The 23029-nt window shown below is 40.6% G+C and overlaps 1 protein-coding gene across 2 annotated transcripts in view; it reads right to left on the minus strand.

Moving 5' to 3' along the window:
• Positions 1-23029, minus strand: part of AK5 (adenylate kinase 5) — an 88258-nt gene that overhangs the window by 17718 nt on the left and 47511 nt on the right. For both annotated transcript variants that reach the window (XM_082227285.1, XM_082227286.1), the window contains 4 exons: positions 21112-21202; positions 15951-16027; positions 2502-2544; positions 1219-1263 (listed from right to left, as the gene is read on the minus strand). In XM_082227285.1, coding sequence (XP_082083411.1) covers positions 1219-1263; positions 2502-2544; positions 15951-16027; positions 21112-21202 — 256 coding nt within the window. The remainder of the gene's footprint in view (positions 1-1218; positions 1264-2501; positions 2545-15950; positions 16028-21111; positions 21203-23029) is intronic.

Below are 23029 nucleotides of genomic sequence, written 5' to 3' on the forward strand. Positions count from 1 at the left end.
AATTACTATTACTATTAGCTATAAAACAACTACCATGTGGAGCATCTCACTCTTGTATCTCACACAGAAAAATTATGAAGTTATATTTACTTTTATGATTCACAGACAATCTGTCTGGATTTTGTCTTTTAAAAAATGTGGAATGTTAAAAAGCAACATAACGTATAGCCAGCCTTGGTTGGGGGGAGGGGGGAACTGATCGAAATACCTACTAATAACTCTTTCTTCATAAGCACTTTGAGGGTTGTTGTTTTTTTTACAATCAAGCATTGTATAAATTTTATGAAATAAACAAATAGCTATGCTCTATTTATGGAATGACACAACATGATCACAATTCTCCTGTAAATTTAACCTAGAGTAGTCAAGCTGCTCACAGTGTAAACAGTTCAGAGAGATGGTTGGTTCTAATTCAAGATACCCTCTTCCTGCATTGTAAAAGAGCTAATCTGGTTGTCTTATATGGGGCCAATCCTAAATCGGACTGTTTAAGGTGGTGCAAGCCATGACAATTTCCATTATCATTACTAACAATCACTTCTGAAATTATCAACCACCTTAGCAATAAACTCAGAGTAAACAATTAACTTTTGGCTTTAGAAAGCAATACTATTACGTTCATTTTTTAAATCAGTTATGGAAACTTTTTTTGGGGGGGGTTAATTATATACAACCTCCCGAAAACCCCTGCATAAGCTCTCTGTTTCCTTCTCATGCTTCATCCTCAAGCCACCCATCATCTCCCACAAATGTAGTACAATGAAAATTGCCAGGGATTTTTTTCCAGCCAGAACTTAGTTCCGACACATCTCAGATGGGTGCTACTGTCATTATAAGAGAACAATGGAGGAGTTAGTGGTGAGTTCCAGCACCTCTTTTTCTAGAAAAAGCACTGGAAATTGTTATGACACAAGTTTCAGCCATGTGCTTTATGATGTAATTAACGGTCCCCTTTCAGAAATTATGTATACGATTCCCTAACAGATGCAGTTTGTTTCATCCATCTACCATATGATGTAAGTATTGCCCCCAGACAGGAGAGGGTGGGGGCTGCCACCACTAAACAGTCCAGCATTTGGAAATGCCTAGTTATCTAAACTAGCTGTAGACCTATAATTTCGTGGTACCTGCCAGAAGAATTTTTAATGTGGTAGTGGGCATTTGTATACAGAAATGCTAGCTGCCTATGGGAGAGTGGTGTATGAAGTTCCTACTTACCTATTACAAAAATTATTTTTGATTTCTTCAGGTCTTCCGTAAAACCTAAATTAAGTGGGAAAGAATGGAAAAGACTTCTAGCAATAAGTGTCGCTACGTATAAAACTGTGTATAATTATAACACACTTAACAATATGTTTATGCTTATCTATCACACTTTATAATAAGATTATGCTTACTCAGAAACATTGAATTGAATGGGAACTATTCACAGACAAGTGAATATACAAATGCAGCTAAAAAATTTTTTAAAAAAACAAAACACCAAGCTTGAATTTCTAACTAGAAATTTCTTTTATTGAAGGAACAGTTCACAGTCATAGTTTTGTCGCTGTTACTGTAGCTGTGATAAAATACATATTTAATGCATGAGAACACTCACAGCTCTTTTGTGTGTGCACAAAATATTAAAATGAAAAATGGCCATCCATGAATAAAGTGTTCTTGAGTTAAGAATAGTTCGTAGTGTGTGCCTCCCTTTTAAAAAAGCTTTGTTTACATTTGTCAGAGTTCATATTCATTTGGTCACATTTGTGTATTGTGTGTGTTTGCGGGGGGGGGGGTGGTGCTTTTGGTTTAAGTTCAGTCTGACATCCAGACTTCACTGGTCACTAGCTGCATTCCAGACAAGTGTATCGAAAGAGATCTATACACAACAGCCTTTTCTTTTCTTGAACAGCAGCTCATTCTTTACTCAAGCAAAGGCACAACCACAGCTGTTCAGAAGAAACCTTAACCCTATGCATACATGAAGAGGGACTTACTATAACATAACCAGCCTCAAAGGCTCGAATGGAACCAAGATCTTACCCTTAATTTCTTAAGCCGAATTAGGAACTCCTACTGGGCATCAACAGGTGCATATCCTGACACCCACAACTCTGACCTTTACGGACCTCTTGGTATTAACGCTGGAGAATTCTGATGTAACAGTGTGCTCTACAGGTTGCTATGTGTGTGCTCATATTATATTGTCTCAATTTTATATATATATATATTTATATACTGCCCTTCCTCCTGAGGAAACTCAGGGCGACATTGTCTGATAATACATCAACAATCAATGGATTAATACATTAAAACATATACAGTATCTTAACCCCCCCCCCATAAATACAGTCATCCAATTTCCACAATACAATATAATTATGCTGAAGTGTGGAAGCTGCAGTGTGCAATCTTCCAATGTAGCCTAAATTTCTCATAAATTGTGGCTTACAGACGCGGGGAACATTCTACCAACATTTATTACAGTAGTCTAGAGGATAGCTGGTAAAACTCACCTCCCATATTCTCGGGTCCAGAAAGGCATGACTGGTCAAATGCCTGTCAAATAACATATTGGAAAATGTTATTTATGGTTTACATCTTCATGCATCAGCATCTATTATCTATTCTTATCAATAGTAAAGACCCTTTTAACATATTGGCCACAATGCTAATCCCACTCCACTGTCCTATATTTGCTTTTAGAGACAGCACCTTCAAATGAACGTCTGCTGAGTATACTTATTTATTGCTGCAGAGCATGACTGCAACGTGCGTCGTGTCAGAAATTCCAGCATGTCTATTACAGTGCAGTTGAGTGGCACTGAGGCAGTCAGTGTGCGTAATGATTAGCATCCCACAAAAAAGTGCAAAAAAGGCTGTTTCTAGGTCAACCATGCTGCATGGAGCAGCAACGCCCGTATTATGAAGTTGAAAGCAGCACTATTCTTTAAAAATGTATCAACCAATTTGAACATTATCAACTGGAGTTCACGGACTAACTTTCCCCTCTGGACCTCTAAGAACTAAAGGCCAGGTTATCTTGTGATGTTCTTCTCTTGACAATTTCTGTGTGGAAGCAATTAATCTGGCAAAACCACAAAGGACTGCCCAGAGGTTTTGTGAATCAAAGAAACTGATTTAAACTGAACGGTTAAAAATAAATTCTATATATGAACTATGAAAGCTGAGATAGGACTCTGCTGTTGTTAGGTAAAATACTCATCTTATAATTATTTTTTTAATATAATAATATCTGGCTGAAGGTATAAAGTACGTCAGAGAGGTATCTTATAGCTTCTCTGCCATCCTCAAAAGGGTTTCATCAAGGCTGCACAAGCACCTATCCTGTTCAATCTGTATGTCAACAACACTGTTGAAATTTTATCATCTCCTGTAATCATGTGCCCAAGTCAGTCACAAAAAATGTTTCTGCTGTACTGTACGCAGATGATGGTGTTCGGTCCCAGATAAAAGCAGGCCCTGGAAAATTGTTGGCAGCATTTCTGAATACTGTCAAAAACAAGCCTTGAGGTGAAGTACTGTAAAACTCAAAGTTCTCTATATGTCACTCCCTGCCTCTCAAATAAAACAGAATTGGGAGGAAAAGGTAATTAAACAAGTTAGAGGGTGGCATGTGGCTAGGTTATATGCAGAGCAGACCCCCTGAAGTCAATGGACTTACGTTAGTTGTGACTAACCTAAGTTCATTAATACCAAAGGGTTGTCTCTGAATATGGCTTTGTCTTATACCACCTAGTGTCTTCAAATACTTTTGCATAGTTTTTCAGTCATATCGAGCATGGTTAGCTCAACAGGAATATGTGGTAAAAAAAGCTACGCAGAATATCACAATTCTAATGTATTTTTCTGAACAAAAGGTTAAAATGTTATACCTGCAGTGCTTGAAACTAGATTCTTAAATACTTTAGACCCTTTTTTCTATACCAGGATGTGTTTCAAAAGCTGATTTTTAGCAGAAACTGGTTATCTCTCTATTTTCACACAGGCTCAAATATTTCAGAATATTTAAATATTGGCTTCAGTTGAATTTATCCCCTTTTGTCTAGTTTCCCTAAGTTATAATTGATTTACATGAGAGAAGCTGAGAGAAAGCCATTAAGTCTAAGGCAATGTTTTTCTGACTTTTCATCACAACCGTTACTGAGTCTAGGTGTTAGCAAAGCAAGGAATCTATTGAGGCTGCACCTATTTGATACTAAACAATCTCTCTGCGCTAAGAAACTTAGGTCCCTGGTATGGTAGTTTCTGACCTTGTCTTCCTGATACAATGGTACTGAATCCACAAAATCTAACCATTCTAAAATACAGACGATTGAGTGTACTGCCTTCAGCATTTTAAGAGAATTCCATTCCAAAATTGTGTTTGTTTGTGTGCAGGTGGAAATACTGAAACACTGCTTCATGCACTGCTCTTTTGCTAAAACAGCTACTTGGATATGGAACCATGTGCATAAAATAGCTAACATCATTATTATCAGCTCATCCAAAACAAACACCTGACTTCTAAGTGACTTTTCTCCTTGCACACCGAAACAATCAGGCACTACCAATGAAGCCTGCAAAATTTCTAGGCGCTGACATTAAAATAAGGGTGACTATGGTGCTCTCCAAGTCTTAATTTGTATAGTTTTCAATATGATAATTGTATCTGTTCAGTTGTGTTTGTATTTTTTATGAACTCCAGCTGACACTTTGAAGTGGAATGCATGGGGATGTACTCAACAAAGTGCTAAGGAGATTGCTCAATCAGTGCAAGCTTCCCTCTATCCCACCCCCTCCCCACCTGCTGTTTGGGTAGGGGGTTTCTCCTGACAGCCAGGAGAACTGGGGAGGACAGGGGGGGGGCATGCAGCCCAAGGAGATAGCAGGCCTCATTGCATTGGGTTCCTCTAGTACAAAGATTAAGTTGAATATGGCCCATAGTTTCCCCCTAATGTTGTGACCGTAGATGTTTTTCTTTTGAAGGTAGACATAAAAACCTGGTACTACCAATGATTCTAATTTTGAACAGGAAAGCTGTGAAAGAAACATAACTCTGTATAAATCACAGAAGCAAGGGCAATTAACGTATCATGCTCTCACTGTTCTCATGCAAGCTCTCTTTCTAATTGCTTATAAAAAACTTGATGATTGTTCCTTAATGTGACTAATAGATAACATGCTATTGAAAATAGCATAGTCAGAGCACTTTCTCCTCCAACAGCTGAAGCACTGCGTCCATGAAAGAATAGTTCTGTCTATACTTACTGCTAGGCTTGATTTACTAGTAATTCTATTATTTCTATTATTCTAAAGCACGTACAAAAACAAAGAATGTACATAAGATAAAAAGACACAGGCCTTGTCCTCAGGCTTACACTTGAGGGAAGGAAAGAGAAAGAGGGAGAGAAATTAAAAATTAAGTGTGAAGAAAGAGCTTTAGCTGACCTTGTTTTTAAAAAAGTATATAGTAAAATGTACAATTTCAAAAGCAGCATAGATATGATTCTGTCTTTGCAGCTATGCTGATGATGAGGATGGCAGAAGAACTGTTGGCAAGCTAAAATAAATTTTAAGCTTCAGTAATCTATTTTTCTTTTGGCCATAAACCAGCCCTTTTGTTTTACAAACAATAAATACCTTATAGCACTGCCCTTTTTAAACTGCTGCATGAAATTTGAGTTGCCTTTTATTGTAACCAGACACTGAGAGCAAGTCATACATGTTGCGGTGAGATGAAATACAACCACTCAGACGTTGTAGCTGGTTTCATAGAATTGTAGAATTGGAAGGGACTCCGAGGGGTCAATAGTGGTGATTTGTGTGACTCATAACCAAATTCACAAAACAAATGCAATGTTTGCAGAAAACTTGTATGGATCTGTTTTGAACAGAGGTATTAAGCATTAGCAAATAAATGTCCATTATTCTAACTTTCACTTTTGCATACACCTTTCAAATTTAGGTATGAAGGTTCATGAGAGCAGACAATGAGGGCAGTCCTCGCCAATCTATTTTTCAGGCACGCAAGATTTGCTCTCATTGTAACAAAAACACATAGCAATGGGATACTAAATACAGATCTGTAAACAGCAGACTAAAAGTAATGGATAAGTTGAATGACAGAGAAAGGAAGCTATAAAACAGAGGAGGTGATGACTGAGAAGGTTAGGTTCAGAGAGAAGCCACTATTTTATTCTTTTCCAACTGAATAATGGAGGGAGCTCCATTATTCAGTTGGAAAAGAATAAAATAGTGGCTTCTCTCTGAACCTAACCTTCTCAGTCATCACCTCCTCTGTTTTATAGCTTCCTTTCTCTGTCATTCAACTTATCCATTACTTTTAGTCTGCTGTTTACAGATCTGTATTTAGTATCCCATTGCTATGTGTTTTTGTTACATTGAGAGCAAATCTGACCATAGGTTCATGGGCATTTGACTTCAAAACAGTGAAAAGCTGCTTGAATTTAGTTGCTAGTAGTTCTAGAAATAGCTGGAGGTCTGCCTCAGGCAGAGATTTTATTATGCTTCTGAGCTCAATAATTGTGTCATTTGAAGGATACAAAAAAATCTGTGTTGAATACCTAACAACCACCTCTAATTCTACAGATAACTTTGGATTAAAACAATGGTTTCATCTTGCCATCTGAATACATTTTATTTGACCATAGGATGACGGTCCTGATACAGGCACCACAACTATAAAAGCCTAGGTCTAGTCACTGTCTGGATGGGAAACCATTAGAGCTGCCTTGAGTTCCATGATAGAATAAAAGTGGTTTTTATTTGCATGCTCAAAATAAAATAAAAATAAGATAATAGGATTTTTCAAAAGCAGAAGATCCTGTAGAAATGGGTACATCAACAACCAACCAACCAACCAACCAACCAACCAAACACCAGCATAGCCCACTGACTGCTTCTCATTCTCTGTTACCCTTTCTATATTATTCCCCTGGCTCTCTGCCCTATCACTGTTTAATTCCTGCTATTCCTCTTCAAGATCCCTAACCTCTGTTTCAGACCTAATTCAGAAACTGAGTCATATGGAGTAACAGCTTTGCCACAGAAACCATGACATAAAGGTAGTTCAAGTTGCTCCTTCATAGCTGTGTACACATTTCCGCCCTCAAAGAATTATGAGGACTGTGGTTAGCTAAGAATTTCAAGAAATTATAACTCTGTGAGAGGTAAACTACAGTACCCAGAATTCTTTGAAGGGGGAAAGTGCTTCAACTGTGCTTTAAATGTGTCGTGTGTGCAGAGCCTACATCACACCAGTAACTTTATATGTTGCGTGTGTAGGTCCCCAGGCCACCCCTCAAATAACTTCACACATAAGACGTAATTTTAGTTTTGGTTTTGGGGCACTATTTTGGCCACAACTTTATTAAAATACAAAATCAGTGAGTGGTTGTTTAGACATTGGTTATGACTATCTGTCCCCCCGCCTGGGACAGAACTGACATCCCGAGGTCTGATCGGTAGCCAGTAGAAGGGAAAGTCAAACTTGGGGGTCATTTGAGCTAAGCGTCGGACCCACGCCGCTCACCCCAGCAGCTCCCCGAAGGCTTGCCGGCCCTGGTCCCATGACAGGGATTGGACGAAATCGTGGCAAGCCCCAGGATTCCTTTAACAGAATTCCCTTCAGCGCAATAGGAGGGGCAGGCACAGCCTATCCTGACCCCTCCACCACCAGCATATTATAACCAATGCCTAACCGCAACCTTACAAGTTGTGACGAATTGCTGAGTAGTAGGCAAAAACCAAATGGCACAGCCAATCACCAAATGGCAAAATTCCTACTAGGCCCCTGCACCAAGGCAGACGACCCCATGACAGGCAAAGCAAGGTCAACCAGAAAAGAGGGCGGGCGGGTGATCCGATGCACTCTGCAAAGAGAAAGAGAAACCAGAGTGCCCCAATATTTAAAGACTATGGTCCCACCCAATTTGCAACATACAATTTGCCCCAGCAACCCGGTTATCCAATCAAAATGCCAGGCAACAACTATTAACCTGTCTGGCGACAATAGGGCTGGCCGGGCGGCCCACACCGCAACTTGCACTCTCATTTATTGGAGAACACACTTTATCATGCTGGATTGCTTGGGTCATGCATGTGCATCTCATGCAAGGTGTCAGTAGCTCTCTTGCAGAGGGAGGTGATGATGTGGGAACTATCTATGTGTCTATGCACAGAATCAGAACATCAATTCATTACTGCACCAATGAAGTGCAGGAGACAACCATGTAGGAAGGGTACTAAGTGATGTTAACAATGCTGTAAAGATATCACCTCAAACACCACCAGAAAAAACTTATTTTGGTATGTACTCTCTCATTCTAAATTTCAAGCACAGATCTCATTCCACATGATGCTTTATTTGCTAACAAACTCTCAAATGGAAAATGTCATTATTGAACAGCAGATACTCCACCACAGCACTCCATTTTATAATGCCCTAAGAGCATTATAAAGCGGTATAGAAATGAAATAAATATTAATAATAAGAGCAAAAACAAAAATGCAAATGCAGGAAACCCACAAAACTATGATGCCTAAGTAAAATTAAAAGAAGAATTTCTCCAAGGCAAACTATAGTTCTTTGCATATAGAATTCTCTTTTTTTGTCTTGCCAGTTCCCATGGTAACTTAAGACGAACAGATTGTTTATGCACTTTAATAGATCTTTTACCATATTTTAGTATTCCAAGACAGGGTCTGTTTTGTTTTTGTTTTTTTAAAGTGCCTTATAATATATTTATAAAGGTATTTTGTCTTGGCTGTCATTAATAAGTGTCCCCTGAGGTTTTTATTTTCTAGTCAAAATGTGGTCTGCATTCTGGTTAGATAATGGCTGTTGTGAAAATAAACAATGAGGTTGTGAAAACTAGAGAGCTATACTGTATACTATATAGAGAGTACATGGCAGGGGTTAGAAGTTGCTTATGATGGCTAGAATCTAAGATACCGCCATTAAGTACATGTACAAAGAGAAACTTCCTGAAAGAATTCTCCATGCTGCTCCACAAGCTTCTCTTGAAACTTGGAATGGCCTTCAATGCACACTAATGCGCTATGTTCTGGGAGGAAATGTGCCCCAGTTTACACAAGAAAGTACTTCTATGTGCTAAGGGCCTTTTAGCTGCAAAAAGATCTGCAAAAAGCTTGCAGAACACCCAAGAATATCTGTACATGGCCCTGCACTCAGCGTACTTTATTTGTTTTCTGATCACTGAGATCAAAGCTGCTGCTGCTGCTGCTTCTTCTTCTTCTTCTTCTTCTTCTTCTTCTTCTTCTTCTTCTTCTTCTTCTTCTTCTTCTTCTTCTTCTTCCAGTTAGATTATTGAATGGGCTGACAAGACCCTAACCTAGGGCCCATTGTTTTCATAATGCAGCACTAGTCTGGATGATGTTCCCAACTCTGACTATTTTTTAATAAATAGAAATATGGATAATTTATGTGCTTTGATTTTTTTTTTAAAAAAGTTCTTCCAAGACCTCCAACAATTTTCAAATGGTATGATGAAAAACAAAGTTTGAGAACTGCTGCTTTAGGAAAAGGATGCAATCTAGGCTGCATGGTTGCACCAAGCTGACTGCTCAGCTGGAATCCTTCACCAGACACCAGGTCCTTTAAGGCCAGTTTAGCCAAGTTAGTTTGTAGGTATGAGGACTGCTGGGAATAATGCTATGTGGCTGTATTCAACATCTAGTTTGGTCCTAGGGATGCAATCCTAGGTAGGTTTACTAAGAACTAGTAGTAAGTCCCATTTAACTCACTGAGACATGTTTCCACTAACACAGGATCAGGATCAGGCTGCAAGTGTCCAATTTCTTATTCCTATGCTAGGTCAGCATAGGGGTCATTCCAAGTATTCAGATATATGGATTTCATATTTCAAAACATCTTATGCACTGCTTGCCAATCTTGTTACCTCCAGGGCAGAAACAGGAACTGAATTATCTTCTGAACTATCTTCTTTGCAAAGTCTCCTATGTGTTTGCCTGGTCAATGTTTCCATTTGCTGAGTAAAGCAACTTAGGCCTGCCAACCCCAATCAGGTATTAGCTAGATCTTTTAGACTACAATTCCCATCATAACTGAGCGTTGGCCATGTTGCCTGGGGCTTATTTATTTATTTCATAAAAATTATTACCACTTGATTATATACCGCTTTGCACTGTATCTAGCGGATAGCAAATTGGATAAGGCTCTTGAAACATTTTTATGAATGTTTAAAATTTAAGGCTAATATTCTTCCAACTTAACAGCAACCGAGAGAAGCATCTTCAGTCCTTAAGAAAAAAATAGCACATCGTAAGTACATGGGTACTATTTCTTGTTGTTTCTTCTTCTTCTTCTTCTTCTTCTTCTTCTTCTTCTTCTTCTTCTTCTTCTTCATGTCTTATCTTACTCTGTGCAGTAATGTCAATCTTCTACCCAGAACAGCTCCTAAATTCTTGCCCTTCACATCACACATTTTGACAGCACCATGACTGACAAGAACAAATAATGTCTGCCTAGCAAACCAAACAAAAATGTGTCGACCTCTTTCCTTAAGAAGCTGCTTCAAAAGCTGCACATTTTCTGGATGCATTTTAAATTTCAAAACCTCTAAAGGAGCAAGATGATGGCCATTACATAAGAAAATGAGCTAAACCTGTTAGTAACTCGAAGTAGTACTGTACCATACAGTTTAAGAATCGCTGCTTTGCTATTGCTGATATTTTAGAAGCATCACGTGCTTAACATATGGATGCCTTTAGCTTCCGTTGGCTGTCAAAGTGTTCTGATAATATCTGCTAGCTTTCAGCTCCTTTGCTGCACATGGTTGCTTGGAAACCTAACCCTCTTGGCCCGATCTCTCTGACAGGTGCTTTATCTACTCTCAGCTACATATGACACACTGATACCTAGATACGCATCTTCTCCTTATTTGATATTCTTAGCAGAAAAGTGCTTGGGACAATTCACAGTTTGAAGATGGCCCTGAGTAATGAGAAAATCAGCGGAGCATTCAGTTTCTGTTACAGTCACAATATTCTCAGGCAGCGACAGCAAACTTTGAAGATAGGGCACTTTTATTTGCTGTTAGCATGGGGAAGGGTTTTAGTATTGCTCAGATAAAGGCTGCAAGTAGGTTTCATTCAGACAGAGGCTGTAAACAGGTAGTATTCTAATTATAACGGTGTGATGCTAACCTACTGCCTGTCATTCTCCTGCAAAGTCCATGTGTTCAAGCTACATCAGGTGTTATACGTACATACTGATTTGCAGAGCACATTTATTTAAAGAGGGGCCCAAATTAGGCCACAGTCTGTCCAGATGTGGAGGAGCTCTGCACATATACATTGGCATGCAAGTATAATTCCTTCTGGCACATGTACATTAAAGGAGCATGACAGCGGCATGCACTGGCGAAGCAGGACTTGCCCCTGCGGTCATCATCACACCCCTCTTTCAATGGGTGGAAGGGATTGTATGACAATGTTTCATGGCATCATACTCTAAACCAAACATTCTGGATGAGGGAGTATTCTTCCTCTTTGCCTGAGCAAAACGCAAGTCAAACTTTTTGCATGTATGGAAGCATGCAAGAAAAATGTATACTCAAAATCCATGCATTAGGAATCTAAAACAACGAAAGCGGTTGCCCTCTTGACTATTCTTGCTAAGTTCAAGAATTGTTTAATCAGCTTCTTAAAATTGCAGCAAACACTTCTGATTTCTCATGCCTGTGCTTCTCCACGTAGACAGTGAGATCTCATTACTGCCAACCATAATTTGCTGCTCTGTGTAGGGCCGAGAGTCAAATAAAACTATCTGCATTTGGTTCATTTCATCTAGTAAAAGATAAGATCTTGTAACTGACAAAATTAATCAAAGCCTCATGACTTCCTACTCTGCCAATTTCTATTTGAGAAGTAAATCTCTCTTAGACTAACACCACCAGTGGTGACTGCAATTATTGTTTGATTGCTAACCCCTTAACAACACCCACCATGAGCTCTCACCATGGCACCCTTTTGAAACAGTGCAGTTAAAGCCCTTAACAAAAATGGCTATAAGAATTATTACCATGATAAGGAGACATTTGTCCATGTATTTTAAAACTTCAATAGAACACAATAGCTGTGGCCCAAATAACGTGTGACACTGATATTTTTTAATTTTTCTTTTACAGAAAGCATATGCTGAGGAAAAACTGCCTCAGGAGATGCATGCTAAGTGGGGGAACTGTTTTATTAACAATTTTCCCTCTGGATCTTTTCTGCTAAAACTCACTCCCTTCCCCAGCTGCTTCTTCAACCACATGAACCAAGGACAGCGAGCCTGTGATCCTTCAGATTTTATCAGACTCTACATCGCCAATAGTGAGGAATGATGGGAGTGGGATTCCACTAGCATCTGGAAGGCTGCAGTTTCCCCATACCTGATATAAAGGAAACATGGGGGACAAAGCAGCTCAGGGAGTAAAATGAATGAAGTACTACAATTCGTGAAAGGGCAAGTCTGGGTCCATATACTAAAGCTATACCTCATAGAGTGACCTGTATCATTCATTATAGCTCAAAAATGCTTCACACAGCAAAATAAACAGAATCTCTTCATACCCTAAGGATAATGAAGTCAGTGTTGGACTGGGAGAGCAGGGTTTGAATCCCCACTCAGCCCTGAAGCTCACTGGGTGTCCTTGGGCCAGCCACCATCTCTTAGCCCAACCCACCTCACACAGTTGTTGTGAGGATGAAATGGGAAGGAGGAGAACTGTGTACACCACCTTGAGATCCTTGGAAGATAAAGGTGGTATATAAATGTAACACATAAAATGAATAAATAAATAATACAATGATAGACTTGTAAGGTTCAGAATTGTACACCCACTTCTAAGAGATGTGCCCCAAATATATTTACATCTTCACCACTGATGAGTAGAAGTCTTTTCTAATGGAAGGTAAGACAAGGCTCAGGGTATAAAGCTGAATACTAATAAAGAATTCGACCGCAAAAGCTGGTTTTGCGCCGTTTAATAAAGCTCTTTATTCTGTGAAGCTGGTAACTGAGCATAGCTCAAGTAATTTCATGTTCTCGTCCACTTATTTTGAACTTCCAGTGTTTGAAACTAATGTTACTGTCTGCAACTTTAGCAACATGTTTCGATTTTATGTGAAGTTGCTGGTGGATGACTAGAAAATTCTACAGTGCCTTCTGGTTCCCATTTCCTTTTCCAGATAATTTCATCAGGCTGCATCCAGATTTGACGTTCTGAAAACAGAGGTCTTCCTTCCTCAAACAGAAGGGCTAAAGATCCAGTGGAAGATCCTGCTGGATGGAGAGTCAGAAGAGGCCACAACTTCTGCCAGTTTCCCCTTCTTCCTGCAGCCCTCATTTTCTTCCCAAAGGAGCTCACACTTGCCACCTCCCACTCTGTTCCAGTGTGGGTCTTTTCAGGGGTCACAGTGAGCTGTAGGAGGAAAGGCAAAAACAGCCCCTCCTGTCTTCCACAAGTGTCCTATGAGCAGAGTCCTACTGATGAAAGCTCTGGAGCCAACCAAATGTTACGAATTCTTACTCCACTTTTCATTAGGGCCGCCATACATCTGGGAATCGCTCAGAAAAATAGCGTCTGGGTGGATTTTTGCTGAATCAGCAAAATGTCTGGGAAAACTCAGACGTATGGCAAATTGGGCTATTTTTGTTTTTTAAAAAATGAAAGAAAAGCCCCCCAAAAGCTGTCATGGTATTGACCAGTGGCGTAGCGTGGGTTGTTAGCACCCGGGGCAAGGCAAGTAATTTGCGCCCCCTAACCCGTGGATTTGCACCCCCTAACCCGTGGATTTGCGCCCCCTAACCCTAAACCCCAGATGTTGCGCCCGGTGCGGCCGGCCCCCCCTGCACCCCCCACGTTACGCCACTGGTATTGACAGAGAACGCAGGGGAGGAGTAGTAGATAGGTAGCCGTGTTGGTCTGCCATAGTCAAAATAAAAAAATTCCTTCCAGTAGCACCTTAAAGACCAACTAAGTTAGTTCTTGGTATGAGCTTTCGTGTGCATGCACACTTCTTCAGATAAGTGTGCAGGGGAGGAGGAGAGACAAGCAGAGGAAGGGGGGCAGGAAGTGACAGTGGAGGAAAGGAGGGAAACTCAGGAGGAGGGAAGGCTCTCAGATGTTGGAGCAGAACCTCAACACTGCACAGGAAGCTTTGGCACTGATAGAAAGGCAGTGCCGGTTCCATCTGCCCAGGAAAGGAGAGTGTTAAAGAGGAGGGGGCAGAGACATCAAATGAGAATGCTTCGCCTCTTCTGCTGGAAAAGGGGAGACGTAAGTCACTCCGAGAATCTGACTCACAGGATTCGGACGCATGATTATGTGTGCTGCTTGTACATGTGTAAAATAAAGGATGTATATATGTATCTCTGAGTGAGCAGAGGCATTTCTTGCGGAGAGCATTCACAAGCCATCACAAAAGCTATACAACTTTGACCAAAAAAAACCTCTGACACCCCCCCACACACCCCAAAGAAAGCTCAATATCTCCATCCAGTTTTTCACTTTGGGGAATACCGCAACTCTACTTTTCACTTTTTGACCTAATGCATTCAGCAATTCCTTAGAAAGGCATGGGTTCATTGGATAATCAGTATTTTCACATAGCTGAAGGCAGTTTGAAAAATAGATCACTGTTTATGGTGTAGCGTTCTTAAGTGAATCCCTTGCACAGCTAAATCCCTTGTACATCTAAACACACAGTTGCACATCCTTCTGTTAAAAATGTACCTTGGCAAACTCCAGGAAAGCAACAGAAAAAGAAAAGCAATAATGGGGCTGCTTTTCAAGGGGTTTGCACCGCCCCAGTATTTTTTTCTGTTCTTCTACAATTTCCCCCCAAGCCTACTGATACCTCCCTTTTGTGTTTGGATCATATAATGTTGGCTACATAAGCGACAGCATCCTCCTGGTGAAGTTGGGAAATAGAGGGATGATGCTATAGACTGAAATAATGCAATCCTGGGCATGTCTACCCGGAAGTAAGTGCCACTGAGTTTAGTGGAGCTCATTCCCAGGTAAGTGTGTATAGGACTGTAGCCTTAATGCAATCGCTGTGCTGAAGAATTGAAAGTGAACCTTGTGTTCTGAAAATTCACTGGCCTAAAAAAACTGACAGTACTTCCCCTCAGAAACCAGAACAAATTGCGCAACATGAAAGGGAAAATTTGTTTGTAACTGAGGGGAGTCTGTAAAAGAAAAGAATACAAAGAACATAGGAACACAGTACTGAGAAGCATTAGGTTTCTTCAGAATAATAACAATATGCTTGTGATGAAGAATGACATACATTCTGAAATGTGGTGGAAGTGCTTTGAATGCTGCATCTATTATGTTGTACACATAAAACAACATTAAAAGTGGTTTACACAACTATTTCCATCATTTGTAGAATACGTCTGCCTTCACCCCTATATTTAAGAAATATCACAATTTTTTAAAAAAATCTGTAACAGTATGTTGAACAATGAAATAATTTAAGTAGTCACATGAATAATTTAACCCTCTATATCACAGAAGTCTATCCTTTAGTGTACAAGGAGGCTAAGGCTCTGTACACATTACCTGCTTAAAACACAGCCAGCCCATCAATTTGGATTGATGCTGGTTTGGAAGAAAAAGCATCAAAATGCAGTATTTTGTAAGAAACTAAAGGACAACAGAGGTGGATTGTGGTTAATGTCCTGCGTGCACCACTTTGGAAACCAGTGTTGTGAGCACACTGGGTGCAGAGCAAATGGTTGAGTAAATTAGGTGCAGATTTATTGGTGCAGATTTATTGGGTGCAGAGTAAATGCAGAGTAAATTAGGTTGTGAACACAACCTGAGAGAAAAATGGAAGCTAAAGCAAGTGACCTAAAAGATGATATGAATGAGAGAACGCTTTTAACTGATAAAATCCATTACCTGGTCTTCAAAGTCAAATTCATTATCAGCAATATCTCCAAGGTCCACAGTGAGATTAAGGTCAACTTCACCTGGACCTAAAATAGGAAAGAGATCTTCTGAAAAAGGATTGATAGGTTTCACTGTATGTACGGTTGTATGTATGTCATGATTTACACCCCCACTCCACTCCACATATACTAGTGATGTTCTGCTCTGTCAGTGGAGACTGGTGATGAACAAAATATGTACCACCCTACCCTCAATCCCTATCAACCCAGGGCTTAGGACTGCACCGTCCAAATAAACACGCATTGGGTTGTATAACGTATTTTATAACTAACGTGCTTCACGTCTTTAACATAAATGAAAGTTTTGAAGGTAATTTTCTTTCTTACTTTTCTACTGTTCAGACTTAGTTCCAATTGTAGTGAAGCACAGAAAGGCTTTTTTTAAAAATTCTCATTAATTGCCAAGGGGAACTACTAGTGTACTCAGCTTTACTCTACAGAGGTAGAGACTGTACAAGTCAAAGTATGCATAGTTTCAGGGGGTCAGGAAGGAGATTCTGGTCAATTTAGACAGCGAACATGTTTTCGGTGTCGTTAGGCATCTTTCTCAGCCTATGTGTTTTTTTTAAAATCAAGCTGCTTCGTATTTATCAGAATAATCAGTTCCTTAAAAGAGCATAAAAGGAGACCATTTCAGATAGGATAACACTAAGATTTGTGCTGAAAAATAGAATCATTTTTTCTTGCTCCTGCTGTGTGGAACCTTCTAGCCTCCTTCATCCAGCCAACCATTATGAGCATTGGGCTAGTTCTCATGCATTGCTGCATGTCCTGCTTGGAGCTCTAACACTCCTTCATAAACCTCGTTCTGCACTCTCCTGCTTTCTCAGCTGCAGAATGTTTGTCACCAAGGATACGTCTTCATGAACAGATGCTTCGGTCGAACAACTCCTTACCATGCTTTAATGTTGCTTCTCTTGTTATTATCAGACGAGTTCAAATGTGAAAGGGGGAAGAATGTGGAAAGTACCCCTGCTCCTCAACGTTTTGCTCCTGGAACGACCTGCTTTGAAGCGAGGCCAAGATATGTCGCTGCCCAAAAAAGGGACCAAATGGATCCGCCTCCCCTGCTAGGGCTAACACTTCTAAGACATCTTGCAGCGCCATTCAGACACTAATGTCTGCTGTCATCGATCACCCTCATCACCCTCTACTATCTAAAACAGATCGCTTTACCATAACTGTATCACTTCACCTTAACTTAAGGTTACCAGATTTTTTTCAAAGTATCCGGGGACACTTTTTTAAAAAAAGAGAGAGAGAAAAAAAAGTTATTTTAAAAAAGTTACTTAAAAAAGAAGTAATATCTTCTCTTCTGTGGTCTCCTCTGTCGCGCAGCCTTCCCCTGGGCCTTGGCCTGCTCTCTTGAAGAACTAGCCAGTGGCGGAGCAGGCAGGGGTGGGGGGCAGCCGTGATGGCACCCTGCCCGGATCGCGCTGCCAGGGGCGGTGTGCTCCCCCCGCACTCCTCTTCCTCCGCCAGTGGAGCTAGTCGCCATGGAGTAGGCTCGGGTCGGGCCTTGGGTCAGCCACGTGTCCTTGCCCTCCCGGTGCTCTCCTACCTCTCCTCCTCAGCAGTGGCAGTGGCGCAGCAAGGTTGGGGCTCCCCTTTTTTCTCCTTCCTCTCTCTCTCTCTCTTCCTTCTCCTTCTCCTCTCCAACTTCTCCCTGCGTTGGCTCCGGGGTTTTCCTGGCCCCGGAGCACCACTGGGCAGTCAGTCGGGTGACCAGGCGCTTTTGCTCCTGGCTCGATTTGGGTCGCGGCGGGCCGGGGGTCAGCGCTTCCCCCAGTTGATGCGCCAGGCATCCCTGGTTCCCCCTCAGCAGTGGCAGCGGCAGTCTCAGCCGCCTGGAGCCAGCCTGGTAGCACAGTTGGCTCTGGCTGGCTTCAGGAGCTGCTCGCTGCCATTTTGCCATTTTGCCTCGCCGGAAGTCCCCGTATGATGTGTCTTGTGCCGTTGAACCGATCACGCAACATTCATTCCCTACTAATAAATCTACAACACTTAAAATATAAATCCTGGGACAGATTTGCAAATCTGGGGACTGTCCCCGGGAAACAGACGTCTGGTAACCATACCTTAACTGCACAATCTGCTTCCCAAACTGTCTTTATCTACCATGGATAGTAAAGGTGGATTCCAGTCCACAAACCAAAACAGAAAACAATCCTCAAATATATTGACACACTCACTGGCCCTATCTCCTCCAGCTATGCCTGCTGAAATTCCCTCTCCTACACAACAATTAATGTGCAAGAGTCCTGTCCTCTTTTTCAAATGGTCAATCTGTTTCTATGTAGTGGCAAGGATTCCTCTATCCAGCTGCTACAACCTCTGACTCTGCTCCCCTTCAAATGCAGTGGCAACAAAGGGAGTTACAATGGGGCAGGTGTACCTTAAGGGGCCTCTCAATAGTCTACAATCCTCTCCTTAGTCTGCTGCTCTGAGAAAATGGTATCATCAGCTGCTGGTTTCTAATATATAATTACTATCCACCTAGACAGCTTAACTTTTTCCCGGCAACCAATATTTCGTTGCAAATATTCTCCAGGTTGTTTTGAACCTCCCCCCTCCTGTCCCTAGTACTTTGGAGTCCCAAGCCAGAAGCCCACCAGGGAGGTGGAGTTGCAGTGGGGGAAATGGGCAGGGATAGGAAAAACTTTTATTAATGTTGGAAACCATACATCTGGGAACTCATGATCACTGACATGTGTATGTCTGCCTCACACAAAGCCAGTTTATTTTTCCCTACACAGTTCAGCACTACTTTTGTTTGTAACTTATACTCTGCTTTTGATGGCAAGTCTTTAAGGAATGTTTTCAATTCTATCTTATCTGTTCATTTTTTGATTTGAAATAACCTCCAAGAGAGATACTGCTCATCTATTTGCCCTTTTTGTTTATGGGCAAATATATAATGAGATACATATAAACAGCTTTAAAGTTTAAAGTGTTGTATTGACACACAGAATGCTAGAAAAGTGGTTTTAAATTATGAAGACAGCAAGACGCTGTCTTGTTAAGACAACAATTTCCTATAGATTGATTGGCATCAGAATGATAAAAGTGTTTCATTCTTATCCTCAGGTATTTCTAATTCCTTTTTTTAAAAAAAAAATATTTAAACTGCAGAATTTCATGACAAGTTGTTGCCCTTAGCAACAGCCTTATTATATGTTAGGAAGCAACAATGAATAAGACTATATTGTCGTCTTTGAAGACTGCAAGTAGTTTTTTCCTTTAAAAAATCATTTCTTCCTACCAATTACAGTATTGGAATTTAAGATGCAAAGGCTTGGATATGCTACAAAAACACTCTGCTGAAAGTCTGCAGGTTGGAATAGATACACTGCAGGAAGAAATTATATTAATAGTGGAGGTAACTGAGTTAAAATATTGCTTTATTAAAATCTTTGATGTAAGCAAAGGGCTCTTTGGCTTTTAATTCTTTTGTTCAGCTTTTTATAGGTTTCCCTCACCCTAATAGGAAAGGAAGAATCATAATTAAGGATTTCTCTTTAATATCTTATTTCTGTTTGACAGAAGAAATAGTTCGAATAAAATAGAGGTAGAGGTTAAAATGATAGTTTGACTGCTTGCACGTGGGACCTTGGGGCCCCCACAGCATCTGGAGGCTGGGCATAGCCTGGTTGTTTCTGAGGTGGTCCCACGATTGCGCCAGTTGCGAACCCAATCAGATTGATTTGCGGGTTGGGGGAGGAGGATTATTTATAAACGGCAGTGTGACACATCAGAGCCACTTGCTTCGCGTGGCCGAACACCCACCCACCCGCCCTCTTTGGTTTTCTGTGCTTTGGCCTTGCTTGGGATTTTGGTTGGTCACCTGTTTTGTGGCAGGGGCCTGGTAGGAATTTTGTCCACGTGGCAGATTGGCACTGGCCATTTGGTTTTCGCCTACCTCCCAGCAATTGTCACAACTTTGTAAGATTGGGCGGTTAGGCACTGACTTAGTTGTGGATGGGGGAGGTGAGGTGTGGCCATCACCTGCCCCTCCATGAAAAGGGTATTCCGTTAAAGGAATCTGGGGGTCCTGGATCTCGTCTGAAGTCTGCTTGAAGGGCTAGGGCCATGCCAGGACCACAGGAACACTGGGGTGAGCTACAGTCAATTTGCATTGATGTAGCTCCCTTGTTTGGTTTACCCTTCCAGACCTCCTGTGGGGTGGGCAGGAGTCAGTTATAGTTTGTCAGTGCCTAAGCCAATACCGCTCACATTGTGTAATCAATAAAGTTGTGGCCTAAATTTTGCCCATCAACCTTAAACTAAAATATGAGTCTGTGTGAATTTCTTTCCGGGGCGTTAACCTGAGGTCCTCGAAGCACAAGACCTGCTTAATATATATATATTAATTTTTTTTGCATTTCCTATGTTTACAAAACTGTAAACAAATCACACAGTGCACATGTACACACATACAACATTATAGTATGCTAATAAATACCAGTGGGTTTTTGTGTTTTTAGTATGAGAAAGGCCTGCTACCAAGAAAAAATATTGTGGGCTGCTTTGCACACTGCTAAATCTTACACACAAATCATATTCAGGAGAAAAATGGGTCAATTCATCCTTATACACTGTAATGTGTGATGATAACTTAACACATTATGATCCAAATGTGGTTTTAAAAATCCTTTATGGTAGCACTTTTCAAGTATGAATTTGGGAATATGTGAACCATCCCTGTCTCATACATTATATATTGTATATCAACAGAACATTAATAGCACTCAGAAAATGTCACATATTAGTGCAAGTAGATAAATAGGTACTGCTCCGGCGGAAAGGTAAACGGGGTTTCCATGTGCTGCTCTGATTCACCAGAAGTGGCTTAGTCATGCTGGCCACATGACCCGGAAGCTGTACACCGGCTTCCTTGGCCAATAAAGCGAGATGAGCGCCGCAACCCCAGAGTCGGTCACGACTGGACCTAATGGTCAGGGGTCCCTTTACCTTTACCTTAATAGACATGGAACCCCCTAAAAACAATGACATTTAACTTTTTTTATTAATATACTTTTTCTGAAGCATTAATATATTTTGATCTTGAAAATACTGGGCCTACAGTATTTGGGGGTTAATAATCAACTCACCTTCAACAGGTTCTTTAGGAGGAAACAGTTTGTTGTCAACTGCCATGCTTATGTCTTTGAATACTTCTTCCTCATCTCTCTCAGCATCAAACTAGTAATAAAACAGAAGGCAATCAGACATTCCAAAACAGGTTTGGTTATTTATCTGAATGTTATGGTATTATACAAAGTCTTTTAGAGCCAGGTGGAATATTCCTATAAATACCAAACGTCATTGAAGCATGGAACCACAGTAGAATCTGCATTGGCTTCCTTTATTCCCTACAACAAAACACATCAATCACACTTCTGTTTTACTGTAGTGAACCAACTGAGTAGGCTTGTGCAGAGACACCGCTACAGAAAATCATTCAGGCGCATAGTGCCCCATGATTCCAAATAGAGGGGAAAAGAACGCTGCAAGAACAAACGACAATTATCCGCTGACATCAGAGGCACTGCAGCAGTTACTATTGTCATCCTTATATTATTGCCTGCACACCTGTTTTGCTTTCTTGCGTTGCTGAAGTACCAAGACATAATGGTGCAATCCCATGCCAGTTTACAGTTTACAGAAGTACAATAAATGTAAGCCTTAGCCATTAAGCCCCCAACAGCCCTTGTCCTGCCTCTCTCTGAGCCATTCCTTAACTATTTAAATGATGGAGCAGGCATTGCATTCCTTTATTTTTTCAATGGTTGGTGCAATCAGATTAAAATGACAATATAGCAAGCTATTGATATGAATAATATATTTTTCAAATATATGTGCCCAAATAGGAATATTGTTTAAATTTGTTACCTACCCTCCCAAGAAGATACTAAGGATACCGATGATTTACACTGGGATTGTGCCATTATATTCTCACAACAATGTTGTGAGATAAGTTAGACTGAAAGGTAATGATTTTATTTTGGGCTTCATGGTAGAGTGAGGATTTGAACTCAGATCTCTTTGGTCCAAGTTGAATACTCTATCCATTATACCTTACTGGTTTTGTTCAGTGGGCTCTCAAAGAAACTTATATTAAAGCACAATTAAATATGTCTATTCACGCAGAAATCTTTCTATTTTGCTAACATACAAAATGGGGAACATGTTGTATTTTATCCATTACAACCAGCACAAAATCCCTGTTTCATTTCCTTCCACCACAATGGGCAATATACTTTAGGAATGGCCCCACACTCCTATTTCATCAAGTCATTTGTGCCCCCCTGTAAAAAAAATAAAAAAAGTGGAAGCTCCTGTATTCTGTGGGAATCATAGAATCATAGAGTTGGAAGAGACCACAAGGGCCATCGAGTCCAACCCCCTGCCAAGCAGGAAACACCATCAGAGCACTCCTGAGGAAGGTGTGGGGACTGATGTAGACAGAAGGAGAACAGCAAAGGCTTGTGACTGCCAGATATTACCTTAAGGATTAATAGTGGTTTGTTTTTTTTAAGAAAAAATGGTGGTGGTAGTCACCATGAAGCTATTACAGTAAATGCAACATTTTCATCAGTTGGGGATGGAAAGGGGGGTGTTGGTACTGCATACCCTTGAGTATACCCAGAAAAAGCACCGATTAAAGAATGTAATGTGTCCAAAAGTGGAAGGATGAAGAGGTCCCAAAGAAAGAAGATTGAATGCAGAAACCAATGGAGTATGCAGAAATGGCGAAACTTACCAGAAGAATAAGAAACCTTTTAGAAGGAATGGAAGTGGTTTATTGAGTATTTATAAACAAACTATAAACAGATCGAGACATTGGCGGGATTATTGTAAAAACCTGCACTTTAAAAAATAGATATGAGATATATATGAGCGTAGACGATTAAAAGAATAAGTTGAGGCAAATTGAAGTATGCAGGAAAGGACGAAAATAAATGTAAGGAACTACAGAAAGAGGGGGGAGGGAGTCAAAATTGAAAATGCTAAAACTTGGTTAAATAA

Source organism: Podarcis vaucheri (assembly GCF_965113315.1).
Source record: "Podarcis vaucheri genome assembly, chromosome: 6".
NCBI classification, from domain to species: Eukaryota; Metazoa; Chordata; class Lepidosauria; order Squamata; family Lacertidae; genus Podarcis; species Podarcis vaucheri.